We start from the raw sequence: 23,483 nt of genomic DNA, 5'->3' as shown, positions 1-23,483 counted from the left end.
TCCATGGACTCAGCTATCACCATTCCAGCAACTACATTTTCCCAGGTTAATTAACTCCTGTCCCTCGTCCTGGACATTTATTGCCACCAAGCCTTCATTCACTATTTTGGCCGGTGCTGCAAGAAACATCTTTCAGCTTCAGAGAGATTCCCAAAAGTCTGAGACTGTCTGAGGCCTTTGGACCCTAAACTCCTGCTCTCTTCGGGCCATGCGCCCACGCCGACCTGCGTGCTGCCCCACGGCCTGGGCACAGCAAGGCCTTGCCTGCCAGCGTGCCAGCATGCCAGCGTGCCAGCAAGGGCTCAGAGCAGCCTTGGCACAGGCTCAGGGGAGCTTGGGGTGTGTGGGCAAAGCTCAAGGGGTCTCCCTTTTGCATTCCCCTGACCTTTCCTGAGAACATGTGCATTTATGCTTCATAGTCTAACTCAGAAAGTTCCTCTTAAATCTAACCTAAAAATCCCATTTTTCTCTTCTTTCTACATACGATATAAACTTTCTTGGGCCACAGTCCCGTGAAAATCTCTCCAGAAAGTATAGGAAGGCATAACATCGTCTTTACAATTTCACAGTGTCCTTGAACCCGTTAAGCCTGCCCCAGGTTGGGTTAAGAATTTCAGTCCCTCTCCATCACCTCCAATCCGTCTGGCCAGATATTAAGACATTTCCAAAGCACCGCTTTCTCCACCTGGGGCTGGGACCTGTTCCACCCACCGGCCTGCCAGTCGCTGGAAGGTTGTGCTGTGTTAGAGGCATGAGTAAAGGAGGCGGGGTGAGGACGAAGGCATCTGAGGAGCGGGGTTCAAGCCATGCTTCCCTGCTTGCTGCCAGTGAGACCCAGGTCAGTCGTGTAACTAACTTCCCTTCGGCTCTCTCCGAAATTCGGTTTCCTTGTCAGAGAAATGGAAGAGATTATAACCTGCACTTGGCAGCAGTGTTGGGAGATCCCTCCCGTGAAAGCGCGGGATAGGCTGCCAAGTGTACCTAGGAGTTCCCCGCGCCTGGGACCCCTTTTGAAAATTTCCAAGCGCCTCCCAAGGTAGCGTGCTTCACCCCTTTTCTCATCCATATGGGGTGGGACTAGCGCCACTCCACCGCCACGGGTACCCTCCGATCTCACCACATCCATGCACACCATGCCCAGGTGAGCTCACACTCGGGACCCCGAACCCGCTCACTGCGGGCCCACGCGGACCTTCTGAGCCCCCCACCGTCCCACCCAGACTCGAGCGTACCCACCCTCCCACCTCCCTTCCTCCCCCAGAGCACGCGCGCAGCGACCCCAACACACATCTGGGCCACGCGCTGCCACATCTGGAGGGCGGGCCCGGGTGCAGCCGGGCTGGTCGGGTTCCCCGGCGGCCCCCGGGCCCCGCAGGTGGCGGAGCCGGGCCGGGTGCGGGAGAGGGAGCGCCGGCGGGGCGGGGCGGGGCCCGCGGGGGGGCCGCCGGGGCCCTGACGGCCGGGCAGGGCGGCGGAGCTGCGAGGGACAGAGGCGCAGGAGGCGCGCGGAGCCAGCCGAGCCCGCGCCCGCGCCCGCGCCGCCATGCCCCTGGCCTTCTGCGGCAGCGACAACCACTCGGCCGCCTACCGGGTGGACCAGGGCGTCCTCAACAACGTCTGCTTCGTGGACGCGCTCAACGTGGTGCCGCATGTCTTCCTGCTCTTCATCACCTTCCCCATCCTCTTCATCGGTGAGCGCGCGCCGCGAACGAACGGCGGAGGAGGGGAGGGCAGCGGGCAGGGAGGAGGGGGAGGCGCGGCGCCCCGCACCGCTCCGCGGCCCCTCCCAGCCCCGCGACCGCCGCTCGCCTCCCGCCCGGGCTGCCTGGCCCCGCGTTCCGCCCGCCGGTCCCCGCACTCCCACACTCGCCCATCCGTCCGCTCCCCGGGGTGCCCCCCAGCCCGCACCAAACACAGCGGATGTTCCCGACCCACGGGGATCCCCAAGTTTTGCCTCCACGGGGCCAGAGCTGGGATGGAGAAAGGGGAAAGCGGAGATCTCCGCACGCGCTGGAAGGTCAGGAGCGGGTCGGTGCACCCTCCGCGGCGCAGCGGAGGGAGCCGGGCCTCCCCTCCCCCAAGGCACCCTCCCTCTCAGCCGCCGCTGGGCCCGGGGAGGAGGGCAGCCTGCGCTTCGGAGGCCGGGATTTATCCAGACAGTGGTCGGTAGTGTTTGGTAGTCCACGGTCGCCGCCCCTGGAGGAGGAGAGGTGGGGGCTTGGATCCCCTTCCCCGCCACCCCACTCGGGCGAGCGTCCCCGGAGCACAACTTCTCAGGCTCTGTGCAAAGTTGCAAAGCTGCGACCCCAGCGCCCTTGCTTGCAAAGTTGGGTCCGCTGTCGGGACAGTCGTGCGTGCCTGTCCTCTTGGTTCCCCTTCGTCCCTTTCCAAGACCTTGACTCTCCCAGGCCAGTCAGCTCTGTCAACTCATCTGATGTCCCCTGGCTCCCAAAATGCGTTCATTCATTTTAAGAAAAAAGCAAATCTTAAAACTCATATACAGCTTTGGGGAAGAAAGGAAAGATTGTTGCAAAATTAAATTAAAAGGAGGTTGCTACAGAGGCAGAGTTGCCAGTTATTGACAAACAATTAGACAGAAATAGGAAGGAAACATACGTACATGCACATATGTACATCAGAAAATCAACAAAGAGCAGCATTTACAGTTCTCTTCTCAACCAAATGGTTTATTTACCTGGTGACTTGGCACATGAGAGGTCAGCATATAAATGGAGACCCTCAGAGATCCAGCCCTGGGAACACTCATGCACAAATGTACAAATGTGTACTCTCCTACCCATGCTGTGGGCCCAGCCCAAGCACCCCCTGGGGTCCATGCATGGTCCTCCAGACGCCCCGGCCCGGCTTCCCACCTCTGACAGTCTCTCCCTGCAGGGTGGGGCAGTCAGAGCTCCAAGGTGCACATCCACCACAGCACATGGCTCCATTTCCCTGGGCACAACCTGCGCTGGATCCTCACCTTCATGCTGCTCTTCGTCCTGGTGTGTGAGATCGCAGAGGGCATTCTGTCTGACGGGTGAGTGACTGTCTGAGGACTCAGGAGCTGAATCTGCCCCAGGGGGCTTCCTGAAAGGCCCAGGGAGACCCCAGCTCACCTGCGTACCAGGAGCCCAGAGGGTGAATTGCTAAGAATTCCAGCAACTCTTTACTTAATGTTTCCTGTGTGCCAGGCTCTCTGAGCCAGACACCAGACTCAAGTGAGACCTGGGTCCTGCCCTCAGTCCAGGAGGGTGATGAAATAATGTTAGAGCCTATCAGAATGCCCCAACTCCCGGGGATGAGGCTGGGCCTCCTCTACAGCTGCCAGAGTTACCTTCTTGGGGAAAGAAAAAATCTAAGCATGTCACTCACTCTTGCTTAAGACCTTTCCTTGGGTCTCAGCTGTTTACAAGATGTAGTCCCAGATCCTCAACCTGGGATCCAGGGTCCTCCCTGTCAACCCCTCCTGCCCCTGACCTCATTCCCAAAGGCCTTCTCCCCATGCCCACCTTTCCTCTGGGCCTCACACCTCTGCTCCAGCACAGATCATACTGTGTGTTAAAGTTTATATCTATTTGCAAAACTGTCTTCTGAGTCAGAAAGGCCTCGGAGTTAGAATCTGGGACTTATTCGTCTTCGTACTCACAGTGCAAGGCATATGACAAAGCTCCATGAACATGGAGTCCTTAGGAGAATAAGTGAAATCATGTTATGAGTAAGTACTCTGGGAGGAGAGAGGAAGGCACAATTGGGCAAGCTCCATGGTGGAGGGGGCTTCGGAGCTGAGTCTGGAAGGATCACTAGGGTTCTGACAGGCAGAGGAGTAAGAAGAGGGAGGCCTGCACCTGAGGGAGGAGGAACAAAGGCACCAAGAAGAAAAGTGGGTAGGATGGGAGCAGTGCAGCCCGGCTGGAGCATTAAACACGGGCAGGGGAGTGATGGAGGCTGAGGCTTGGAAACCGGGCTGGGGATGTCTTGGGAGGGCTTCAAATCCCACACTGCATGTTTGGGTTGGATTTGGCCAGCAGTTTGGAACAGAAGAGGGATGTCATCAACACAGCACTTTTAGGTGAGAACCTGAGGGGAGTGTCCAGGGCTGGTTGGAGGCTGGGAGATGCTGGGGGTAGGAACAGCAGTTAGGAGGTGATTGCATTAGTCTAGGTGAGAGATAACTGCAGCCGCAAATGGTGTCAGCAGTGGCGGACAGAAGACGAGATGGAGCAGCCTTCTCACTAAGGAAGAACTGAAGAATCAGTAAGGCTAGAAACTGCTGGGTGGCGGAGGGTGGTAGGGGGGAGGAATGTTTGGCTTGAGTATTTGAGGTCCAGCCCCTTTGAGCAGGGATCAAATTATGCTCAGACTCCACTCCTGCCAGCCCTGCCTGGCTCCTGCACCCAGACGGCAGGATGATGGCATCCTCATCCTTCCCCAACCCTCCCACCGCGAGTGTCCCTGCAATTTGGCTTCTGTGGTGATCTCTGTGATAACTGCTTGCCTTGAGGCCAGTATCTCCTCCTGATTACTGAGTCCCCAGGGCAGCAAGAAGACCAGGGGGCATACTGCTACATAACTGACAGGTGACAAGTCTGCTTCCGACTGCCATCCCCAGCACCCCTCCCAAAGCAGCACAAATGCCACAGAAGGGAGGGATGCCCTCAGAGCAGAAATGCTCACTGGGTTTTAATAAGTCAGGGTGACAGAGGAAAACACCCTGCCCACAAAGGAAGAAGACCTGGGTCTTCAGCTAGTGCTTCCGCTGCGTACCAGCTATGGGACTTTGGACAAGTCATTCAGCCTTTCTGGGCCTCACTTTCCCTACCTGTGAAACCAGCATCATAGTCCCTGGTTTGCCTGCTTCATGGGACTATGGAAGATGAATTTGAGCATGGACAGGTGCAGTGCCCAGAGTGGCAGAGCCCTGGGAAGACGCTGTATTTCCAGAACATGAGAAACTGGAGTGAATTGGTCGGGGGACTCCCTCCTGCTGGCTGTCAGCAGCCCCTCCTGTGTGTGGCTGCACCTGTGCCACAAACCGTTCCAGCGCAGTGCTCAGGGCCATCTCCTCCCCAGGGCACTTGTCACTTGGTCTTTGTGGGCTCACACCCCTGGGCAGGCAAGCATGAGGGGGCAGCATGGCAGGGGGCAGACAGGAAGAAGAGACATAGACCCTGCCTTGTGGCACCCCCAGTCCACCCCAGCCTGGATTGTCAGACCTTTCTGGAAGTTTAGGGGGCAGGCAGGATTAGGGGCTGGTTAAGGCAGCAGTCTTCAACCTCGGGTTTGATTTAGGATAAGTCTCATTTAGTGACTAATCGAGCCATCTTAAAGCTGCAGCGCTTCCTGTGTTCCTTTGGGTGTTATTTCTGTGTGTGATGCTCTGAATTCAGAATAACCAAAGCAGGATAGGTTAGTGAGGAAGAGTTAAAAATATATATGTACCAAACCAGAATGTCTTCTCAGACCATCACACACTGGATAAAGCCTCTATATAAAACTTTACCTAATTTCTTAACTAACTCAGTGTATTCAGCAAAACAGCTAAAACCTATTTTATTAAGTCATGCCATGGAATACTTACTCCAGTTATGGTTAATCCTTATCTTATTTTGTCTTATAAAATTCTAACATTTCTACCTCCTATTGCAAAAAAAAAGAATTTATTTAAACATATAACCTCTTAGATGTCAACTTAAAAATGTGGGAGAGTATCGAGTGTTTCAAAATTATTTTAAGGAGTACAGAGGCAAAAGTTTTGAAGATCCTTGGGCAGGGTGTTGGCTGTTCCTAGTGTTCCCACTTGTGATTGGCTTCTCTCTGGCCTTGTCTCTCTGGTACCTCCTGTGTTAGTTTGCAGACCTTTTTCAGAGAATATCCACTAATCAAGGCTTAAAGAATGTCAACATTCATAGTCTCATTGAATAAGAAATGTGGAGGTTGCCTTTTCTGGTTGGTTTGGTGGCTCACTGATGTCTTTAGGGACCTAGTCTCTTCCTATCTTTCCATCCCATCCTCTGTGTGTCAACCAAATCTTCCCCATGGTCACAAAGTGGCTGCCCAGCTCCGGGCATCACTTAGCAAGGGCAAAGGGGGCATGCTCCTGACATGCCTCTCCCTTATGAGGGAGATCATCCTCCGCAGACTTGCCTTTACATCTCACTGGCCAGAATTGGGTTATGTGGCCACCCTTAAACCAATCACTGGCAAAAGTATATGGAATGGCTGCTTAAACTAATCACCATCCATTTTCCCGTGTGGGATATATTGCTACTGGAGCAAACTTGTGGTTCCTTTAACAAGGAATAACAAGAGGATGCTACTTGGTGAACAGCCCCACTGTCTCTACATCTGCACATGCCAGACCCCTTGGGGTCCCAACATGGCTCTCCTCATGTCCCTCCTCCTTCTCCATTGGACTCTTATTCATCCTTAAAGTCTAGCCTGGTGCCACCTCCTCCTCTGTGGAGCCGTCCCTGGTTGCCCATTGCCTCTTCTTTGCTCCCTCAGCCTCTGTCCATCTGCAAACCACTTCTGTAGACTGTAGAGTCAGACAGGTAGCTTTGGGCATGGTGGCGCCCACTTCACCATCAGCTTCTCAAGGGCAGGGACCTCGGCGTGCTGGACAGAAGGAGCGAGTGAGCTCAGGCAGCACTGAAGCAGGAGGCTGGAGCAGACCGTCTGGGAGCGGAGAGGGTCCCAACAGGGCTAGTGCAGAAAGAGCAGGCAATGTGCTGGTGAAGTGGCTTGAGGCCAGATTGCCTGGGCCTCTGCTGCCAGGCTGGGCAGGGTGGATTTTGCTGTCTGCAGGAGGGAGTCGGGGAAGGGCATTTTTGGGGCAAACCAAGGTGGCCCCTCAGCATTCGTGGGCAAGCCTGGGGTCTGCGAGAAAGCTCTGGCTCTCTGTGGGGCCTTGTTGCCAGCCCAGCGTCCTCCTGCCACAGAGGCCCTGTCAGTTAAGTGGCCCGGCTATGAGCTGGTATTGACTGCCCCGTCCCCCATCCTGGGGGAGCAGACAAATGCAGTGACCCTGGGCATGCCTCTCTATGCCTCAGTCTCCTCAACATTAAAATGGGGAGACTAAAGTACCCACTTCATGGGGTGTTATGAAGATTATATGCGTTAATAGATATCAAGTGCTGAGAATGGTGCCTCGCCAGGGTAAATGCACAATAAACTTTGACCCTCATCAGTGTTATTATTACAATACCTGGGGCGGGTGTCAATGTTCACTTACATTGTTCATGTTAAATGGGGCTGTCACTAAGTGAGTTGCGGCGTACGGGGCCCCATACTGCTCAAGGGACCCCAGAGGCAGGGACCTAGTTGTGTTCACTCGCAGAGAAGTGGTTCTGGGCTTCGCAGCTGCCACTGCCAAAGTCTACTACCAATGCCGGATTCTACAAGCGTAGACCCAGGCAGAGAAGGCCGCGAGTTCCAAAGGCTGAACACCAAGCCTTCTAGCATCACTGTATGGACCCCTGGACCCCTCAGTTAACAGGCACGTTTGGGTATGGGCTGCGCAGAGCTGCTGGTACATGGAATGGAGCTGTGGATATGATCTGGAGGCCCTACTGTGTGCTGAGCCCTGAGCACAGGCCTGGGCTGCTCTACTGTGGTACTCAGCACATCCTCATCCTGTGTGTGTGTGTCTCTCTCTCTCCCCTCCCATCCCAGGGTAACTGAATCCCGCCATCTCCACCTGTACATGCCAGCCGGGATGGCGTTCATGGCTGCCGTCACCTCCGTGGTCTACTACCACAACATCGAGACCTCCAACTTCCCCAAGCTGCTGATTGGTAGGGAAGGAGGAGGGAGAAGGGAAGGGGGAGGGGGAGGTGCCTGCATTCATTCCTCCCAGTAATGTTTACTGAGGACTTACCATGTGCCAGGCACTGTTCTAGGTGCTAGAGAGTAACAAGGGAAGGAAAGAATCCCTGTCTTTGTGGAGTTTACAGTCTAACGAAGGAGGCAGTCAGGCAAGGATGGTGAATGAACAAGCAAAGAGATGACTAGGTGGTGGTGACGGTGACACTGTGAAGAAAATCAAGTGGGTGAAGGGTAGAGTGACGGCGATGCTGCTGTCTATGTAGGGGGGTCAGGGAAGGTCTCTGATGAGCGTGCAGATATCTGGGGGAAAGTGTCCATGCAGGAAGAACAGCAAGTGCAGGGGCCTTCTGATAGGAACAGACATGGCAGAGAGGCCGGTATGGGCAAAGGCCAACGAGCAAGGGGAAGAGTGGCAGGAGGTGAGGGTAGGGGCCAGGGAGGAGCCAGGGAGAGGCCCAGGCTTTGGGCCCGAGCGCCTGGGTGAACGTCGGTGTTACTAATATGGCAGAGCAGCAGGAGTCGGGGCTGGGCTGGGCATCAAGTTTCCTGTTGGGGGCACATGGCATTTGAGATGTCGCTGAGACAGCAACTCAAGTGTCAAGTGGGCAGTTGGGTAAATGAGTTGGGCATTCGTGGGCAGGATACACATTCAGCAGTTGGGCTGATCGGTGGCATCTAACGCTTGGGCCTGGATGAGGTCACCTGGAGAGAGAAGAAAAAGGCCCAGGACCAGAGCCCGAGGTTTGCCAACATTTAGCCTCAGGAAGGAGCGTCGGCTTAGAGCTCTGACGCTGTGTGGCTGGGGTCCCCGGCAGAAACACGCGATGACTGCTGACATCTGTTGAGCCAGTACTGTGCACCAGGCTCTCTGCTAGTCTCCTTATATGCGATGTCTCACGTCATTCCCACGCCCTCCCTATTGGTATTGTTAGTGTCCCCATTTCCCACACGTGGACACTGAGACTCAGAAACGTTAAAAATAATAACAGCAAACACTCATTTTGCACTTACTATATGCCAGGCTCTATCCTAAGCACTGTATGTATATTAACTCATTTAGTCCTTACAACAGCCCCATGAGGGAGGTGCCATTGTTATTTCCCCTTTACAGATCAGAAAACTGAGGCTCAGAGGATAAGTGACTTGTACTAGTCTACCCAGCTAGTCAGGGGGCAAAGCCAGGAAGGAGTCTGGCTCCTCTGGTTAGGAGCAGACTCCCAACCGTTTCTGAGGAAACTGCATGTCCAGGGTTCCTAAGACTGTGTCCTTGGGGGCAAAGGTATAAATCCACAGGTCTGCCTCTGTGTTCGGGCCCATTCTGCATGTCTAAGGCCTGGGCTATACATCTGGCAGTGAGCTGTATTCAGACTTGTGTCATTAAGTCAGACTGTGATTTTTAGGAATCACAGCTTCTCATTGACATCTGAGTCTGGAACACTGGGTGCTAAACCAGTGACATTGCAGGGTTGTCAGGGGATGAGGGTGTTTCTGAGCCAATCACAGGTCTGCCTTCCTATGTAAGGTGGAATCTGTGCTCCATCAGGATCATGCAGGTGACCCCTCCCACCCCAGGGGCCCCCGTGTGAATGTGGATGGGGCATGGGGCACATGTGAGGGGCGATGTTAGGCACAGGCTTCAGAGAGCCGCCTGCTTCGCTTTCTGAAGCAGCTCCTCATCTGCAGAAAACCCCTCATTAACCACCAGGGCCTGGCTGACCGTGTGCCCTTGGAAACACCCTGTCTGGGCATCTGGTGAGTTCATTTTCTCATTCCCTGGCAAGCCCATAATGTTCTCTCTTTAACACACAAATTACCCCCCATGGATGGATTAGTCCTTTCCAAAGGAACAGGGACTAACTCCCTCCATTCCCCCCGTTGGAGTTTTGCACCCCCTGAGAGGAGACTCCACAGAGTCAGAAATTCTACGCAGCAGAAAGTGGAGAGGGTGCACCCTATGAGCTGCAGGGATAGAGGGCAGTGGGTACTGGGGGAAAGCCAGCCCTCCGGGGAGGCTGATGTCTGGTCATAGGTCTAGAGCCCGCAGAAAGGTGCACCACAGTGCAGCTTATGTTGTCCCATGAAGAAGGCATGATCTTGTGGCCCCAAATGAGGTCAAGGAGGTGTTCTCTGAAAACATCATGTTTGAGCTGAGAACTAAAGGAACTAACTGGAAGAAGAAAGAGGAGAGTACTTCAGGCAGAGGGAATAGCATGCGCAAAGGCCCTGAGGCAGGAGGAGCAACACACATTAGGGAATCCAGAAGGAAAGGAGTGGCTGGAGTGCAGAGAGTGGCAGGAGCTAGACTTAGGTGAAGGCTGGAGCGGCAGGTGTGGCCTATACCAGGCATTGATCTTTATCCCAAGAGCAGTGGGAAGTTGTTTGTTTGGAGGGTTTTTTGTGTGTGGCAGCATATACATAACATAAACTTTACCACCTTACCCATGTTTAAGTGCACAATTCTGTGGCATTAAGTATGTCACATTGTTGTGCAACCATTACCACTGTCCATCTCCAGAACTTTTTCATCTTCCCAAACTGAAACTCTGTACCTATTAAACAATAACTGCCCATTCATCCCTCACCCCAGCCTCTGGGAACCACCATCCTACTTTCTATCTCTATGAATTTGACTACTCTAGGTACCACGTCTAAGTGGAATCATGCACCTTTTGTCCTTTTGTGACTGGCTTATTTCACTTAGTGTAATGTCCTCAAGGCTCATCCATGTGGTAGCATGTGCTGGAATTTCCTTCCTTTTAAGGCTGGATAATATTCCGTTGTATAGATATAAGAGATTTTGTTTATCCATCCATCTGTCAATGAACATTTGGGCTGCCTCCACCTTCTGACTATTGTGAATGGTGCTGCTGTGAACATGGGTGCATTGAGGGGCTTTCAACATACTCGTGTTTGTTGCTTTATGGAAGCCAGGCTGGAGGAGGCCAAGAGGGGGAGGAAGGAGGCAACCAGGGAGAAGGCTCTTGAGGGGGTACAGAGGAGACATGATGGTGGCCTGGACACGGATGGTACCAAGGGCGCAAAGAGAAGCAGATGGATTCAAGATATGTGGGAGGTAAAATATAACTTGCTGGCCGGGAGCGGTGGCTCATGCCTGTAATCCTAACACTCTGGGAGGCTGAGGCGGGAGGATCACTTGAGGTCAGGAGGTTGAGACCAGCCTGAATAAGAGTGAGATTCCATCTCTACAAAAAACAGAAAAATTAGCCAGGAGTGGTGGCATGCACCTGTAGTCCTAGCTATTTGGGAGGCTGAGGCAGGAGGATCACTTGAGCCCAGGAGTTTGAAGTTGCCGTGAGAGCTATGATGATGCCACCACTCTCTAGCAGGGGTGACGGAGCAGGACTCTGTCTCAAAAAAAAAAAAAGAAAAAGAATAAAAGAACTTGGTGATGGGGGGTGAGGCTGAGGGAGAACAGGCCGTCCATAAGGCACCCACTGCACGGCAGGCTTGTGTGCTGCATGCTTTCCGTACGTGCTCACAACAGCTTCAAGGTAGTGTTATTATTATCCCCATTTAATGGATGAGGAAACTGAAGTCTAGATGGGTTAAATGATATATCCTAGGTCACACAGCTATTGTGTCACAGGATCTGAGTCCAGGTGTATCTAGCTGCAGAGCCACACCTCTAACCACTATACTGCACTGCCTCACACAACTGTGACTCACTTTTTTTGTGTCCCCCACTCCCTGAGGCTCCCCGAGGAGCATCATCACACTGTGGAGGGCTCTGGACTGTGGGGAGAGGGATCTGGGTCCTCCCCTTCTCTCCGCCTCTAGCTGGCGGCAAGCTTGGACAAGTCACCTCCTCTGTCGGGGCCTCAGTTTTCTCATCTGTAAAATGAAAGTGCTGGATTGAATGACCATTAAGATCTCCCCCCACCTGGAAATTCCACAAGGAAGTCATTAGGGCCTGAGGCCTGCGTGCGTGGGCTCCAGCATTAGGCCAGCCCAGCTCTGCCACTTAATGGCCATGTCACCTTGGATCAGTTACCTAATCTTCCTGAGCCTCAATTCCTTTGTCTGATAAATTGGGTGTGACGGCAATACTTTCTTTGAAAGGTTATTGTAAGTCATAAATGAGATAATGTGTTTAAAGTGCTCACTTGGCACAGTGCCTGTAACTTAGTTAAGTTCAAGGAATAATTTTCCTATTCTTCTCATTATCCTTTATTGTTAAGGGAAATTTGGCCAGTTTGACTCATGAGATTATTGATGTTTTTGAACACGCCTGTCACGAAGGTTATGACGCACGTACGTCATCTCAAAGTGGCTCACGGGTATACTGCCGTGTGCACATTCCTTTACTCGGCAGTGCGCACGCGCACACGCCCATCTCCTTGACACCCGCGTTCTCTCCTTCCCTCTCACACACTTGCACACACGTGAGTGCACACCCACGGCGTGCACACACGTGCCCCGCGCTCTCCCGTCTGTCCCCGGCAGCCCTGCTGGTCTACTGGACCCTGGCCTTCATCACCAAGACCATCAAGTTCGTCAAGTTCTATGACCACGCCATCGGCCTCTCGCAGCTGCGCTTCTGCCTCACGGGGCTGCTGGTGGTGCTCTACGGGATGCTGCTGCTCGTGGAGGTCAACGTCATCAGGGTGCGGGTGAGCAGGCCGCTTGCGGACGCCCCTGGGCCGGGGCGAGGCGGGGCGGGGTTCTGAGCACTGCCCTGCCCGGTGCGGGCCCCACCCCGCCTCTCGGCCACACCCGAGAAGGAGCCGGCTTGTCTACCTGCCCCGCAAAGCGCCAAGCGGGCGTTGAGGCCAGTGGGAGACGTTTCCGCAGAGCCATGCCACCTGGCCCAGCTGTGCTCTGCGCCAGGAGGCAAGGAGGTGACGGGGTGTGACAGCTGAGGCTGAAGGGTGGGTTTACTCCCACAGAGAGGGAAGAATCTTCAGGGACATGCTTCTCCCGGTTTCTTTTCTTGTGGGGGGAGGGGCCTTGCCTGTGCTTTAATGTGTTCACGGTCACAGGTACACATGAACGAGAGCACATGCCTCTTTCGTTTTGTTACCGTTTTTATTTGCCACTTTCCTTCTCTCTTCCCCACCTCAGGCTCTAATTTTTCCCTTCCCCTGCCCCCACCTTCCCAGGTAACCCAGACTAACAGCCTCGTTTGTCTTTCCATACTTTGTTTTTATTTTTCCATACTTTGTTTTTATTAATGTAATACCATACACATCTATCTAAACTAATATCATTCAGATTTCCCCCCAATATTTGTTTTGTAAAGATAAAATCATATTATGCCCCATTTTCTGCATCATGCTTTTCTCATCCAATAAATATTAATGTTTCTTAGGACTCCCTTCAAGCCATCTGGTCCAACTAATTCAGTTGTCTTAATGGCTGTATAATATTCTATCCTGTGGATAACCACAATTTATTCATCTATTTCCCTATTAGTGGGCATTCACTTTGTTGCCAAGCTCTTGGCTTCACAAGTAATGGTGTATTGAACCTCCCTATATCTTTATATATTGTTGCTTTTATTTCCACAGGAGAGAGTCCAAGGAGTGGCGTTGCTGGGCCAAAGAATCTGTATATTTTAAATTTTGATTGATGTTGCAGATCACCTTCTAGAAAGGCTGTAATCTACTAGTAGTGAATGAGAAAACCCTTTTTCTACCCTCCAGCCAGAATGGGGATTGTAGCCCTTTCTAACCTGAGCTGGTCTAATGAGCATGAACTGCTATGCTAACCTGCATTTCTCTGACTCTTCTGCTTTAGTTGGTGATGCACAGGGTACAAAGCCCCTTGCATTCCCTTCCTCAGCTGACCCTCATAGTAACCCTGTGATGCAAGTGCCACCCCCTTTATAAATGAGGAAATACTTCAGATGAGGTTTGTCCAAAAACACCTTGCCAGTTAGTGAGGGAGGCAGGATTTGAACCCAGGTCTGCATAACTTCAAGTTCTGTGAACTCTATATGAACATAATGGTGTCCTTAGATCTGTAAAGAAGACAGTATAGGGGAAATTCCTGCTCTTCCCCAACTCAACTTAAACCCAACCCAGCCCAGCCAGGGAGTTTCAGACTAGACCTCAAGGAATAATTACAAAGTGAGGAGGCCCTGGCATTGGTGGCCAAGAGATGTTGGGAGATCCTTTTCCTGTGAATAATTATAGGCAAGAGATGGCTCATTTGTTAGAGGTCAGGTGTGGATGTCACAACCCCAGATCCTTGCTGGGACAAAGTGGGAAGCAGTGAAAAGTTGTACTTACCTATCCCCCATGGCCCATGTGCTCACAGAGATACATCTTCTTCAAGACACCAAGGGAGGTGAAGCCCCCCGAGGACCTGCAGGACCTGGGGGTACGCTTCCTGCAGCCCTTTGTGAACCTGCTCTCCAAGGGCACCTACTGGTGGATGAATGCCTTCATCAAGACTGCCCACAAGAAGCCCATCGACCTGCGAGCCATTGGGAAGCTGCCCATCGCCATGCGGGCCCTCACCAACTACCGGCGGCTCTGCGAGGCCTTTGACGCCCAGGTGGTCAGTGAGGGCATGGCCACACTGCCCATTCCCTACCCTCTGGTTTAGAGCCACAGACAGGGACCTCAGAGGATATCAGGAAGGGAAACTGAGGCCCAGTGAGGGGAAGAAGCTGCCCTAAGTCACACAGTGAACGAGGGACAAGTCTAAGACTAAAGATTCATAGGCTAGTCACAGTTGGAAGGGCTTTTACAATTAGGGTCATCTGGTCCAACATCCTTGTCCAGATGGGGAAACTGAGGCCCTGGGAAAGGAAGTGACCCCACTGGACTCTCTCGTGCCCCGTGGTCTTTCTTCTGGAGCTCAATGGCTATAAGGTGGGAATTTTCACTTGATTTGGAGGGCAGGGGTGTTAGTGGCCTGATCCTTACAAGAACTCTGTGAGTTGGGCCAGACATGGATCTCCCCACATCACTAAGGAGGAAACTGAGCCCCTGAGAAAGGCTGTGACCTGCCCAGAACTGGCCCACAGATGGTAGGTGGCAGAGCGAGTCTCCTGACTCCTGGTCCAATGCTTCTTCACTGCTTCCGTCCTAGCATGGGGTAGACCCCAAGACAGATACAGTGGCAGGTGGTAATGAGTGAGTATGGCACTCCCTCATCCCCATGCTGTGCTCATCACATAGGCCCTGACCAGCTCTGTCACCTTCAATGATCATCTGGCCTCAGTTTCCCCCTCTAGACCATATTGGTGCTGATAGGGCCCACCCAACTGTGCACTCAGTGATTCCATGATTTCTTCCTGGAGTTCACCTGTTTGCAAAGGACACAACCACAGGGCTTCCCCAGGTAGCAGGAGCCAGGGGCATCCTGGGAGGCTGGGCCCTGCCATGAACGAGCCCTTGGCCACTCTGACCTGGCCATGGGTCTCTCTGGGCAGCGGAAGGATGTGCAGAGCACGCAGGGTGCCCGGGCCATCTGGTGCGCACTCTGCCACGCCTTTGGGAGACGCCTGGTCCTCAGCAGCACTTTCCGCATCTTGGCCGACCTGCTGGGCTTCGCCGGGCCGCTGTGCATCTTTGGGATCGTGGACCACCTTGGGAAGGAGAACCACGTCTTCCAGCCCAAGGTAGGCCACCCCAGGGCTAGAGCAGGACACCCTCCAAAAGGCGTGAGCGTGCACACTCCTCACATGCACGGTACCCTCCAGAGGATGCTCTGCGTCTCATCAACAGACACTCACTCTAGGAGACGGGCATGTGCCCCAAGTTTTCTGGTGCCTTGCTCTCCCCACCACACCATCGCCACCGTGATACCTCCCCCGGCAGTTAAGCCACTCAGAACGTCACAGGAAGTGCATTTGTTTGCCCAGTGTCTAGAGTGTCTATGATTTGCTAGGTTTGTTGGTATTCAGTTCATATCATCTTAACAGACTGAGAAGTTTTCAGAGACCTATCTTCGGTTCTGTACACGCTACCACCTGAGGTTCTGCAGGGGCCTTGGGGCTGCTGTGGGAGTGAGGGAAGTGGGAAGGCTCCATGAGTGGGGCTCTCTCTCCCCCCACTCCAAACGTCATTCAAAGCTGCCCTCAGTTTTATCAATAGGTTGGATTTTACCATTAATTTTTTTAAAGAAAGGGTTAAAAATACTTGAAACTTATTGGACTAGATGATATCCAGTGGCCTTCCAGATGCGAAAATGCTACAAACTAAAATTTATTGAGCAGAAGAGCTAGAAATCCCTTTCTAGGGCGTGATGTTGCCGCGTGGGGCCTCAACATCCACTTCGGGGGCTGAGAGGTACTGAATTCTCTTGTCTGTTTCTTTGCAGCCACTTAGGTTTAGATGCCACGAAATGGAAAACTTTTCACCCCCTAATAAGACTCAGAGTTTTATTTTCCCAGTGAGAATTTCGTTATAGCATTTTAACCACAGAAAGTCCAAAAATAATGCAGAGAATTAGTAGTCAGGGATCTTAATAATTTATGATACCCCTTGTTTATTCATCTCATGAGCTCCAAAATCACAGATAGCAGTTCATCTTCAGAGGTTTATATCCATTTTTCTGGAGATATAGTCAGCTGAGCACTTTTGGTCAGAAATATGAGATAGGCCGAGTCTATTATCTGATTTATTCAGCGAATGTTTTACTGAACCCTATCGTGTGCCAGGCCTGGGTTGGGCTGTGGGAAGATGAAGGCAACGGTTATGAACACGGACTATTAACTGTAGTAACAGCCACTTACTGACCACATAATATATACCTGGCTGTGTGCAGAAGTTACCCATGTGTTATCTAATTCAATCCCTAAAACTACAGTTTGGGGTGAGTATATTTCTGTAAGAGCTTTACTGTAATATAATTCACATACCATACAATTCCTGAGATAGGTATTCTTTCCCCCATTTTATAGATGAGAAACTTGAAGCTCAGAAAGGTTAAGTAACTTTCCCCAGGGTCTCTCAGCTTGTTAGTAACATAGGATTTGAATCTAAGACCCTTTTACTCCATAGTCTGGGCACTTACAACCATGATGCTGAATTGACTATTATTACCAAGCCATCACCTCTGGCTCCGAGGACTGTGAAATCCAATGGAGGAGAGAAAAATCTAAATAAAATATTTTTATATCATGGGTTACATATGACTGTTAGGAGGTATTTACAGGGACTTGTGGGAAAAGGGAGTGATTAACTTAGCCCATGGTATGGACAGCTTCATAGAGGAGGGGGTATTTGACTGGGGCCTTGACAGAACAGTAGGAGTTTTCCAGGCTGGTATGGGCAGATTTCCTTTTTGATTAAGAATGGAAGGACTCTTTTTGCTTCTTTAGACTTTGATGGCTTTTGAGGCCTTCTCTTGCATTTTGAGCCTCTGTGCTTTACCTGGCCCAAAAAGGAAAGAACAAGTGGCTGCTTCTCTTGTCCACAGGAGTGTCTGTGGACAAGACACTTTAGTCTGACCATAGGTAACCCCAGAACACTCTACACTGACAATCCTGCAGCAGCATGGAGCCAGTTGTTAATATTAGGGGGAAGTGACACTGGCCAGAGCCCTTATCAGCTTGTCCACCCCATCCCCTTCTTCCTGTGTTTCCCAAAACCGTTGTGGGATTCTCCTAAGGAGAGAGCTCTGAGGCAGGATGTGCCACAGAGATGGTGAGAACACTTAGAATTTTAATTCATCTGAAAATTACCTTTGCCATTTTTTTCTCTTTATTTATACACAAACCCTGGAGTTTATTGCCCTCTCATTGGAATGCTCTTGTCCCACTTACTTATCAGCACACAAATCCCTGAGACAGATGGCCCTGCCTCAGTGGCCAGTGGCAGCAGGCCTTATCAGATTTAATGTTTGTTCTCTGCAGCCCAAATACAATCAGCAAATTTCCGACATAGAAACGAGAGTTGAAAGTAAATATAATCTCCAGTTTTCACAACAAAACACTCTCAATCGTGTGGTTGCCTGGGATATGGCTTATTTCTCATTGGGACTTCTGAGCCCAGAAAATGGGAGAAAGGGGTCATTTACTGAGGTCTTCTGGTTCCTCTCCCTGCCCCCCAGCAGTTCTTTTTTTTTTTTTTTTTTTTTGAGACAGAGTCTCACTCTGTTGCCCAGGCTAGAGTGAGTGCCGTGGCATCAACCTAGCTCACAGCAACCTCAAGCTCCTGGGCTCAAGCAATCCTCCTGCCTCAGCCTCCCGAGTAGCTGGGACTACAGGCATGTGCCACCATGCCCGGCTAATTTTTTCTATATGTTTTTAGTTGTCCATATAATTTCTTTCTATTTTTTTAGTAGAGACATGGTCTCGCTCTTGCTCAGGCTGGCCCCCAGCAGTTCTAACCGAAAGAGCTGGGTGCTGTTCTGGACTCGAGGAATGACAGAGAAGGCAGCTCCCTCGCTACATGTCACAGTGTTTAACAGTCTGGGTGAGGAAGCCCTTCTTTCTACCCAGCCTGAATCCATCCTGCTGCAGTCAGCATGGCTGGTCACCCATGGTTTATTCATCATCCGTGGCTGCCCCGTCCTCTCTTCCTTCCAGCACACTTACAGTTGGCAAGAAACACAGCGCCCTTGGTATCCTCAAGGACAAATGTTTCCGATGTCTTCTTTAGTTACTCAAAGTGTCTATGACCTGCTAGATCTTTTGATGTGTCTGTCCCCTCTGCCACTCCCCAGCGAAAGCTGGGACCCAGGCTCTGCCCAGGACCTAACTCTTCCCAGCCCCCTCTCTGGCCCAACCTCCACTCCCAATCTGTCACCTGCTGTGCATGCCACTGATCTGGCTGCAGGGCGAGGGAATTGGATTCAGAAAGAACTGCTGGTGTATGAAGCCTGCCAGCACCACTCCGGGATACCAGCTGAGCCAGAGGAAGAAAGAACCGTCTGGGTTTGATCTGAGGGCCAAAGCTTTAAACAGCCTCTAAACCTCAGTGGGGAAGTGTGTGGGTTTGTGAATGTGTATGTATTTATTTCTGAATGAGTTCTCCTAGGAACTTCTTATGGTTCTATATGTGTGTTCTTCTGTTTGTCCCTTGGTCTCTCAGTGTCTATTGTGTGTGTGCATGTGCGTGTGTGTGTGTGTGTGTGTGTGTGTGTGTGTGTGTGTGTGTGCGTTCCCATTTGGAAGGCCAAATTTGTGGCTGTCACTATGGGTGACTTAATGAACTTACATGCATTGGTGTTTCTGTGACTTTGTGATGTTGATGTGTGGATCAGCATCTTCACGATGATGTCCATGCAGTTGCTCTGGCCTGGAGTACCTGCCTTCACTTCAGTAACTCCTCCTCATCCACCAAGACTCTCTCAAATGTCACTTCTTCCAGGAAGCCTTCCCTGGTTGAATTAGTGCCTCTCCTCTGTGCTCCCATAACATCCTGTGACTCTATCATCAAAGCACCCCTTGTCTTTTCCCTGGCTTGACCCTGAGTCCTCCAAGACAGGAAGCTGCATTGTCTGACCTCTGTGTGCTCAGCACCCAGCCCCCTGTTTGACACCCAGGAGACACATGGGAAGTGGTTCTGCAATGAATAATGTACAAGTTACCCTATATTAAGTGCTTACGCTTGCATGTGTTGTTTTTTCTATATGCATTGAAGTTTCACTGCAGATCTCTGAAGTAGAAACCCATCATAGCCTCATTTTACAGGTGAGGAAACTGAGGCTCAGAGAGGTTGAGGAACTTACCTAAGGACACAACAGCTGATACATAATGAGTGAGGATTTGAACTCAGATATGGCTGACCTCCAAGTCCCGGCCCTTAACCACCATGTCAAATGGCAGTGCAGGATGGGTCAGTGTATTGGTCCGTGAGCTGTCAGAGATGTTCTTGTTTTTACCCAGGTTCTCCCAGGGCTGGGACCTATGGACAACTCACCTTTTGGCCCCAGCCAAAACAGGAAGCAAGAGCCCAAGTGACCACCTCTCCTTTAAGCTCTAGAGAACAAGGGAAGGAGACCTTTCTAGCCACACCTCTGTCCACACAGGGACAATGGCAGTCCAAACTGCAGAGTGAGGAGTCCTGGGTTCCAGTCCTCCCTCTGCAACTAACCCTCTGTGCTGCTCGTCATCCGTTACATTCCGCAGGCCTCAACTGCAAAGTGGGGAGATGTGTAATAACTCCTGTAGCAAGTACATGGGGCCTGAGGATCATATGCATTGATGACTTGAAACACATGTATTGAGCACTGTTGGGGAAACGCCTGGAAGCAAACACGGTATCTTCCTGAGAGCTTGCAAAAATGCAGAGCCAGGGTACGTGACCTTCTAAGCATTTCTTTTTCTCCACACGTCAGGTCGTGGGTCCTCAGCCTTTCCTCTCCTGCCTTGGTGCCTCTGGGGGGCTGGCCAGTGCCCTCGCACCCACTCCCTGCTGCCTAGGGCCCTCTTGTCACTGGACTTCACCGGGGCCTGCCTTCCTCGGGCAGCTCCCGGGCCTCTTGGCTAGTCTGGCACCCATTTCTTAATCAAAACTCAGCTATTCTGGGTTCCATCTCTTTTAAACTGTCTCTTTTTTGAAGAGAGACCTAATAATGACCTCATGACTTATATCTGCAGGGATATTTTCATTTTAACAGGTCACAAAATTCTTGATCTACAGCAATAGTTTTCTGACCCTAGGGTATGTGCGTTGAGGGGAGGGAGGGCGTCAAGGTTTTGCCTTTAGAACTGCAAAAACAGAATTTGTTGCTTTGTTAAAAGTGTACAAACACTGATGAGTACATTTAACAAGTACCATCCATAGTCGAAGCAACAAACATGATCAGTAGACTTTTCCGGCCCTCATCACCCAGCCTGTGTGTTTTCTGAGCACTGTGGCACCGCACCGTGTGGCATTCCGTGCTGCTCAAGAGCTTTCACGCGGTCAGCAGTCTTGGGTGCACAGTGTTCCCAGGAGCATCTTCATGTACCCAGCTGTTCCCTCCGGTTGGACATTTACGTGGGTTTTTTCACTCTCTCCCTGCTCTAACCCCAAGTTAAATGTCTTTGTGCTTACAGTCATTGCCTTGTGTTAACTTATTAATATGTCCTTTGGAATAAATTCTCATGTCGTGTTTTGTTGCTTTAAAATAATAGACTCCATTCTCCAGAACAGTCTCCGCAGAGGACACTGGGACAGAAGAATCTCAGGGCACGTTAAACAGGACCGGGTCTTCCTAAGCCCATGTGCCCACATTTTTGGCTCAGTACCAGCCAAGTGGGCATGTTTCTGCCTCCCACAGGTCACAAGCCTGCAACTGACAATAGGACACACGAGATCAAAGGGCTGGATGAGGCCTAGACGGTGGGTCTGGCTGGGGTAGTGTTTTTGGCAGGTTCACATTCACATATTGTCCCCTTACCAGCATGTGACCTTGGGCCAGCCACTAACCATACTGAAAGCCCATTTCTTCGTGTATGAAATGGGGCTAATAGTGGTACCCTTCTGATTAGGGTATTGTGAGGATGGAGTCTACACCCTCCCCTGTAACGTCAGGTCCCCGCTGCAGCTGAATTTTAAGGTCATTTTTCTGCTTCCAGCCCATCCTTTCCCTTCCCTCTCCTTCTCTTCCCTCTGGTACGTGGGCAAACAGGACAGAGAGTCAGGGGCTCTGGGCCTCTGTAGGTCCTTCCTCTCAGAGGCTTGTATGTGTCCTTCACTGGTCTCCCTGTGGCTGCTTCCTGCTGTCCCCAATAGGGAGAGACTTCTGTCCCACAGAGCAAGGGAGAGACAGTGGTGAACAGGACCAGACAGCTCCAGTGAGCAGTGAGGACTGGTTTGGGGAGCCTCTGTTAAACAGAGAGGTGAGGTCTTTCCTACCATCAGAAAGCCCTGCATCTGAGACCCCGGAGTGTCTGGCCCTAGGGAACGGACTGCACTGAGAGCCCTGGCCCTGTCAGCCTGATCCCGGTCGGTCGTGGACATGCGCACAGGCTCCTTCTCACCACTTTGTTCCATCCCTGCAGCAGCTCCCCCACCCTTCCAAATAGCATGCACAGCTCAGGGCAGTGTCTGAGAAAGGGGCAGTTCTGTCTTCCTGGAAATATTGATGTGGCTCTACGGGGGTATGATGGACTTACCAAGATCAAAGTTTTCCTGGGAGCCACTGATGCTCAATTTGGAAACAGACACGCTGTTGTTCCCTGGTATCTTTAGCAACAAAATCAAAATGTTTGTTTTTCTTCACTGGTTATCATCTGAGATCTTGTGGGAAGTACAGCAAGAGAACCCTACATCTAAAAGGAGGTCCTGGGAGCCCATGAGGCTGGCAGGCTCGGGTCTGTAATCTTTTTAGTCTATTGTAAGTGACAAGCTCCCATCTCTACCCCAGAAGCCACATTTCCCACTATCTTTCCTGCCTAGAGAGCCCTGCAGAGCAGGCTGCTGCTGAGTCTGGGACAGGCCCCTGCTGATTCTGTTCCTGCAGCAGAGAACATACATCAAGAGCCTTGTTGTAGCAGTTCTGGTTTTGACTGCTCCGTGATTTGCTCCTTGTCCCATTCAGAGTGTGTTCCTCTGGGCCTGGTGGTCACGACGCTGAGAGTCATATTTATGGGTCTTAAGTTAGAACTGGGCCCCATTCTGTTCCCTTAAGTGGGAAGGTGAAGGGTGTAGGCAACCTTCCCTGTAGTTAGAAGAATGTTTAGTTGGATTTATTGGTCTGATTTTTCACTCATAAACAATTGCATAAGGCTTTGCAACCATGGAAGGTCCTGTCGTAATCATGGCCATTATGGCACAGTGACGTGTACTGATGGTGGTCATTTTGCTGGTAATGACGGCCACCTCTGAACTTCTCTTTCCGACAGACACAATTTCTCGGGGTCTACTTCGTCTCATCCCAAGAATTCCTTGCTAATGCCTACGTCTTGTCCGTGCTTCTGTTCCTTGCCCTCCTACTGCAAAGGACATTTCTGCAAGCATCCTACTATGTTGCCATTGAAACCGGAATTAACTTGAGAGGAGCAATACAGGTACTGAGATGATTATTTTTTCACTTCACAATAAGAACCAGTATTGAGAATAATGTCCATGAGCATTATTCATCCTCATAGACACTCAAGAATAATTCTGCTGTGAATTTATTCTTTGTTTCCCTTTAACAGTGTTTTGAAATAATAACCGTTGGCAAGGCAGTGTGGGATAGTGGGAAGTGTCTTGGGCCGGACGTGGGAAGTGTAGTTCTAGCTCTGGGTCTGCCTTGCACTAGATCTAAGATGCCAACTGCCCAGCCCCTGGGCCTCCCCAGCCTTGAAAGTGGCAGACATCACCAGTCGATCACAGCACTCTTTCCCACTGAGTGCAAATGCAGCCTTAGAATCCTTCTCTAGATACCATTCCGGAGTTCTGCTGCCAGGAAGTCTTCTTTGGGTGCAAAAACAGGAACAGGTTTGACATACCAGGTCTAGATAGCTTCTAAGATCTATTCGAGCTCTTAAATCTTGGTTACTGATGAGAGAGATTTATCTAATCTGACAGATCACCTGGGTCTAGGCTCTTGGTCCTGCTTTCTATAGAGTTTGTTGGAAGGATGAACAAAGTTAGGGAGTATTCAGGGCCCCTTTGAAGAAGTGATGATGAGAGTTGCCCAAGTCCCAGAGTTATAATTAGAATCTTGGTTCAGATATTGGAATAGAGAGACCCTGTAGGAGAGCAGTTTAAATGAAGTTCCTTTATTTTTCACATAGAGTCAGGGTTGACACAGCAGCTATACAA

General features: G+C 51.2%; 1 protein-coding gene across 2 annotated transcripts in view; it reads left to right on the top strand.

Annotated features, from left to right (window-relative positions):
* The first annotated feature begins 1,485 nt into the window (after nucleotides 1-1,485).
* The window catches only part of ABCC8 (ATP binding cassette subfamily C member 8), a 75,661-nt gene continuing 53,663 nt past the window's right edge, over nucleotides 1,486-23,483 (top strand). For both annotated transcript variants that reach the window (XM_045557617.1, XM_045557616.1), the window contains exons 1-7: nucleotides 1,486-1,691; nucleotides 2,896-3,037; nucleotides 7,672-7,793; nucleotides 12,289-12,455; nucleotides 14,104-14,346; nucleotides 15,227-15,415; nucleotides 22,577-22,741. In XM_045557617.1, coding sequence (XP_045413573.1) covers nucleotides 1,544-1,691; nucleotides 2,896-3,037; nucleotides 7,672-7,793; nucleotides 12,289-12,455; nucleotides 14,104-14,346; nucleotides 15,227-15,415; nucleotides 22,577-22,741 — 1,176 coding nt within the window. In that variant the 5' untranslated portion in view covers nucleotides 1,486-1,543. The remainder of the gene's footprint in view (nucleotides 1,692-2,895; nucleotides 3,038-7,671; nucleotides 7,794-12,288; nucleotides 12,456-14,103; nucleotides 14,347-15,226; nucleotides 15,416-22,576; nucleotides 22,742-23,483) is intronic.

This window comes from Lemur catta, chromosome 7 (assembly GCF_020740605.2).
Source record: "Lemur catta isolate mLemCat1 chromosome 7, mLemCat1.pri, whole genome shotgun sequence".
In the NCBI taxonomy this organism is placed as follows: Eukaryota; Metazoa; Chordata; class Mammalia; order Primates; family Lemuridae; genus Lemur; species Lemur catta.
Note: the sequence above shows the minus strand (reverse complement) of the source record. Positions and strands in the feature narration are given on the sequence as shown.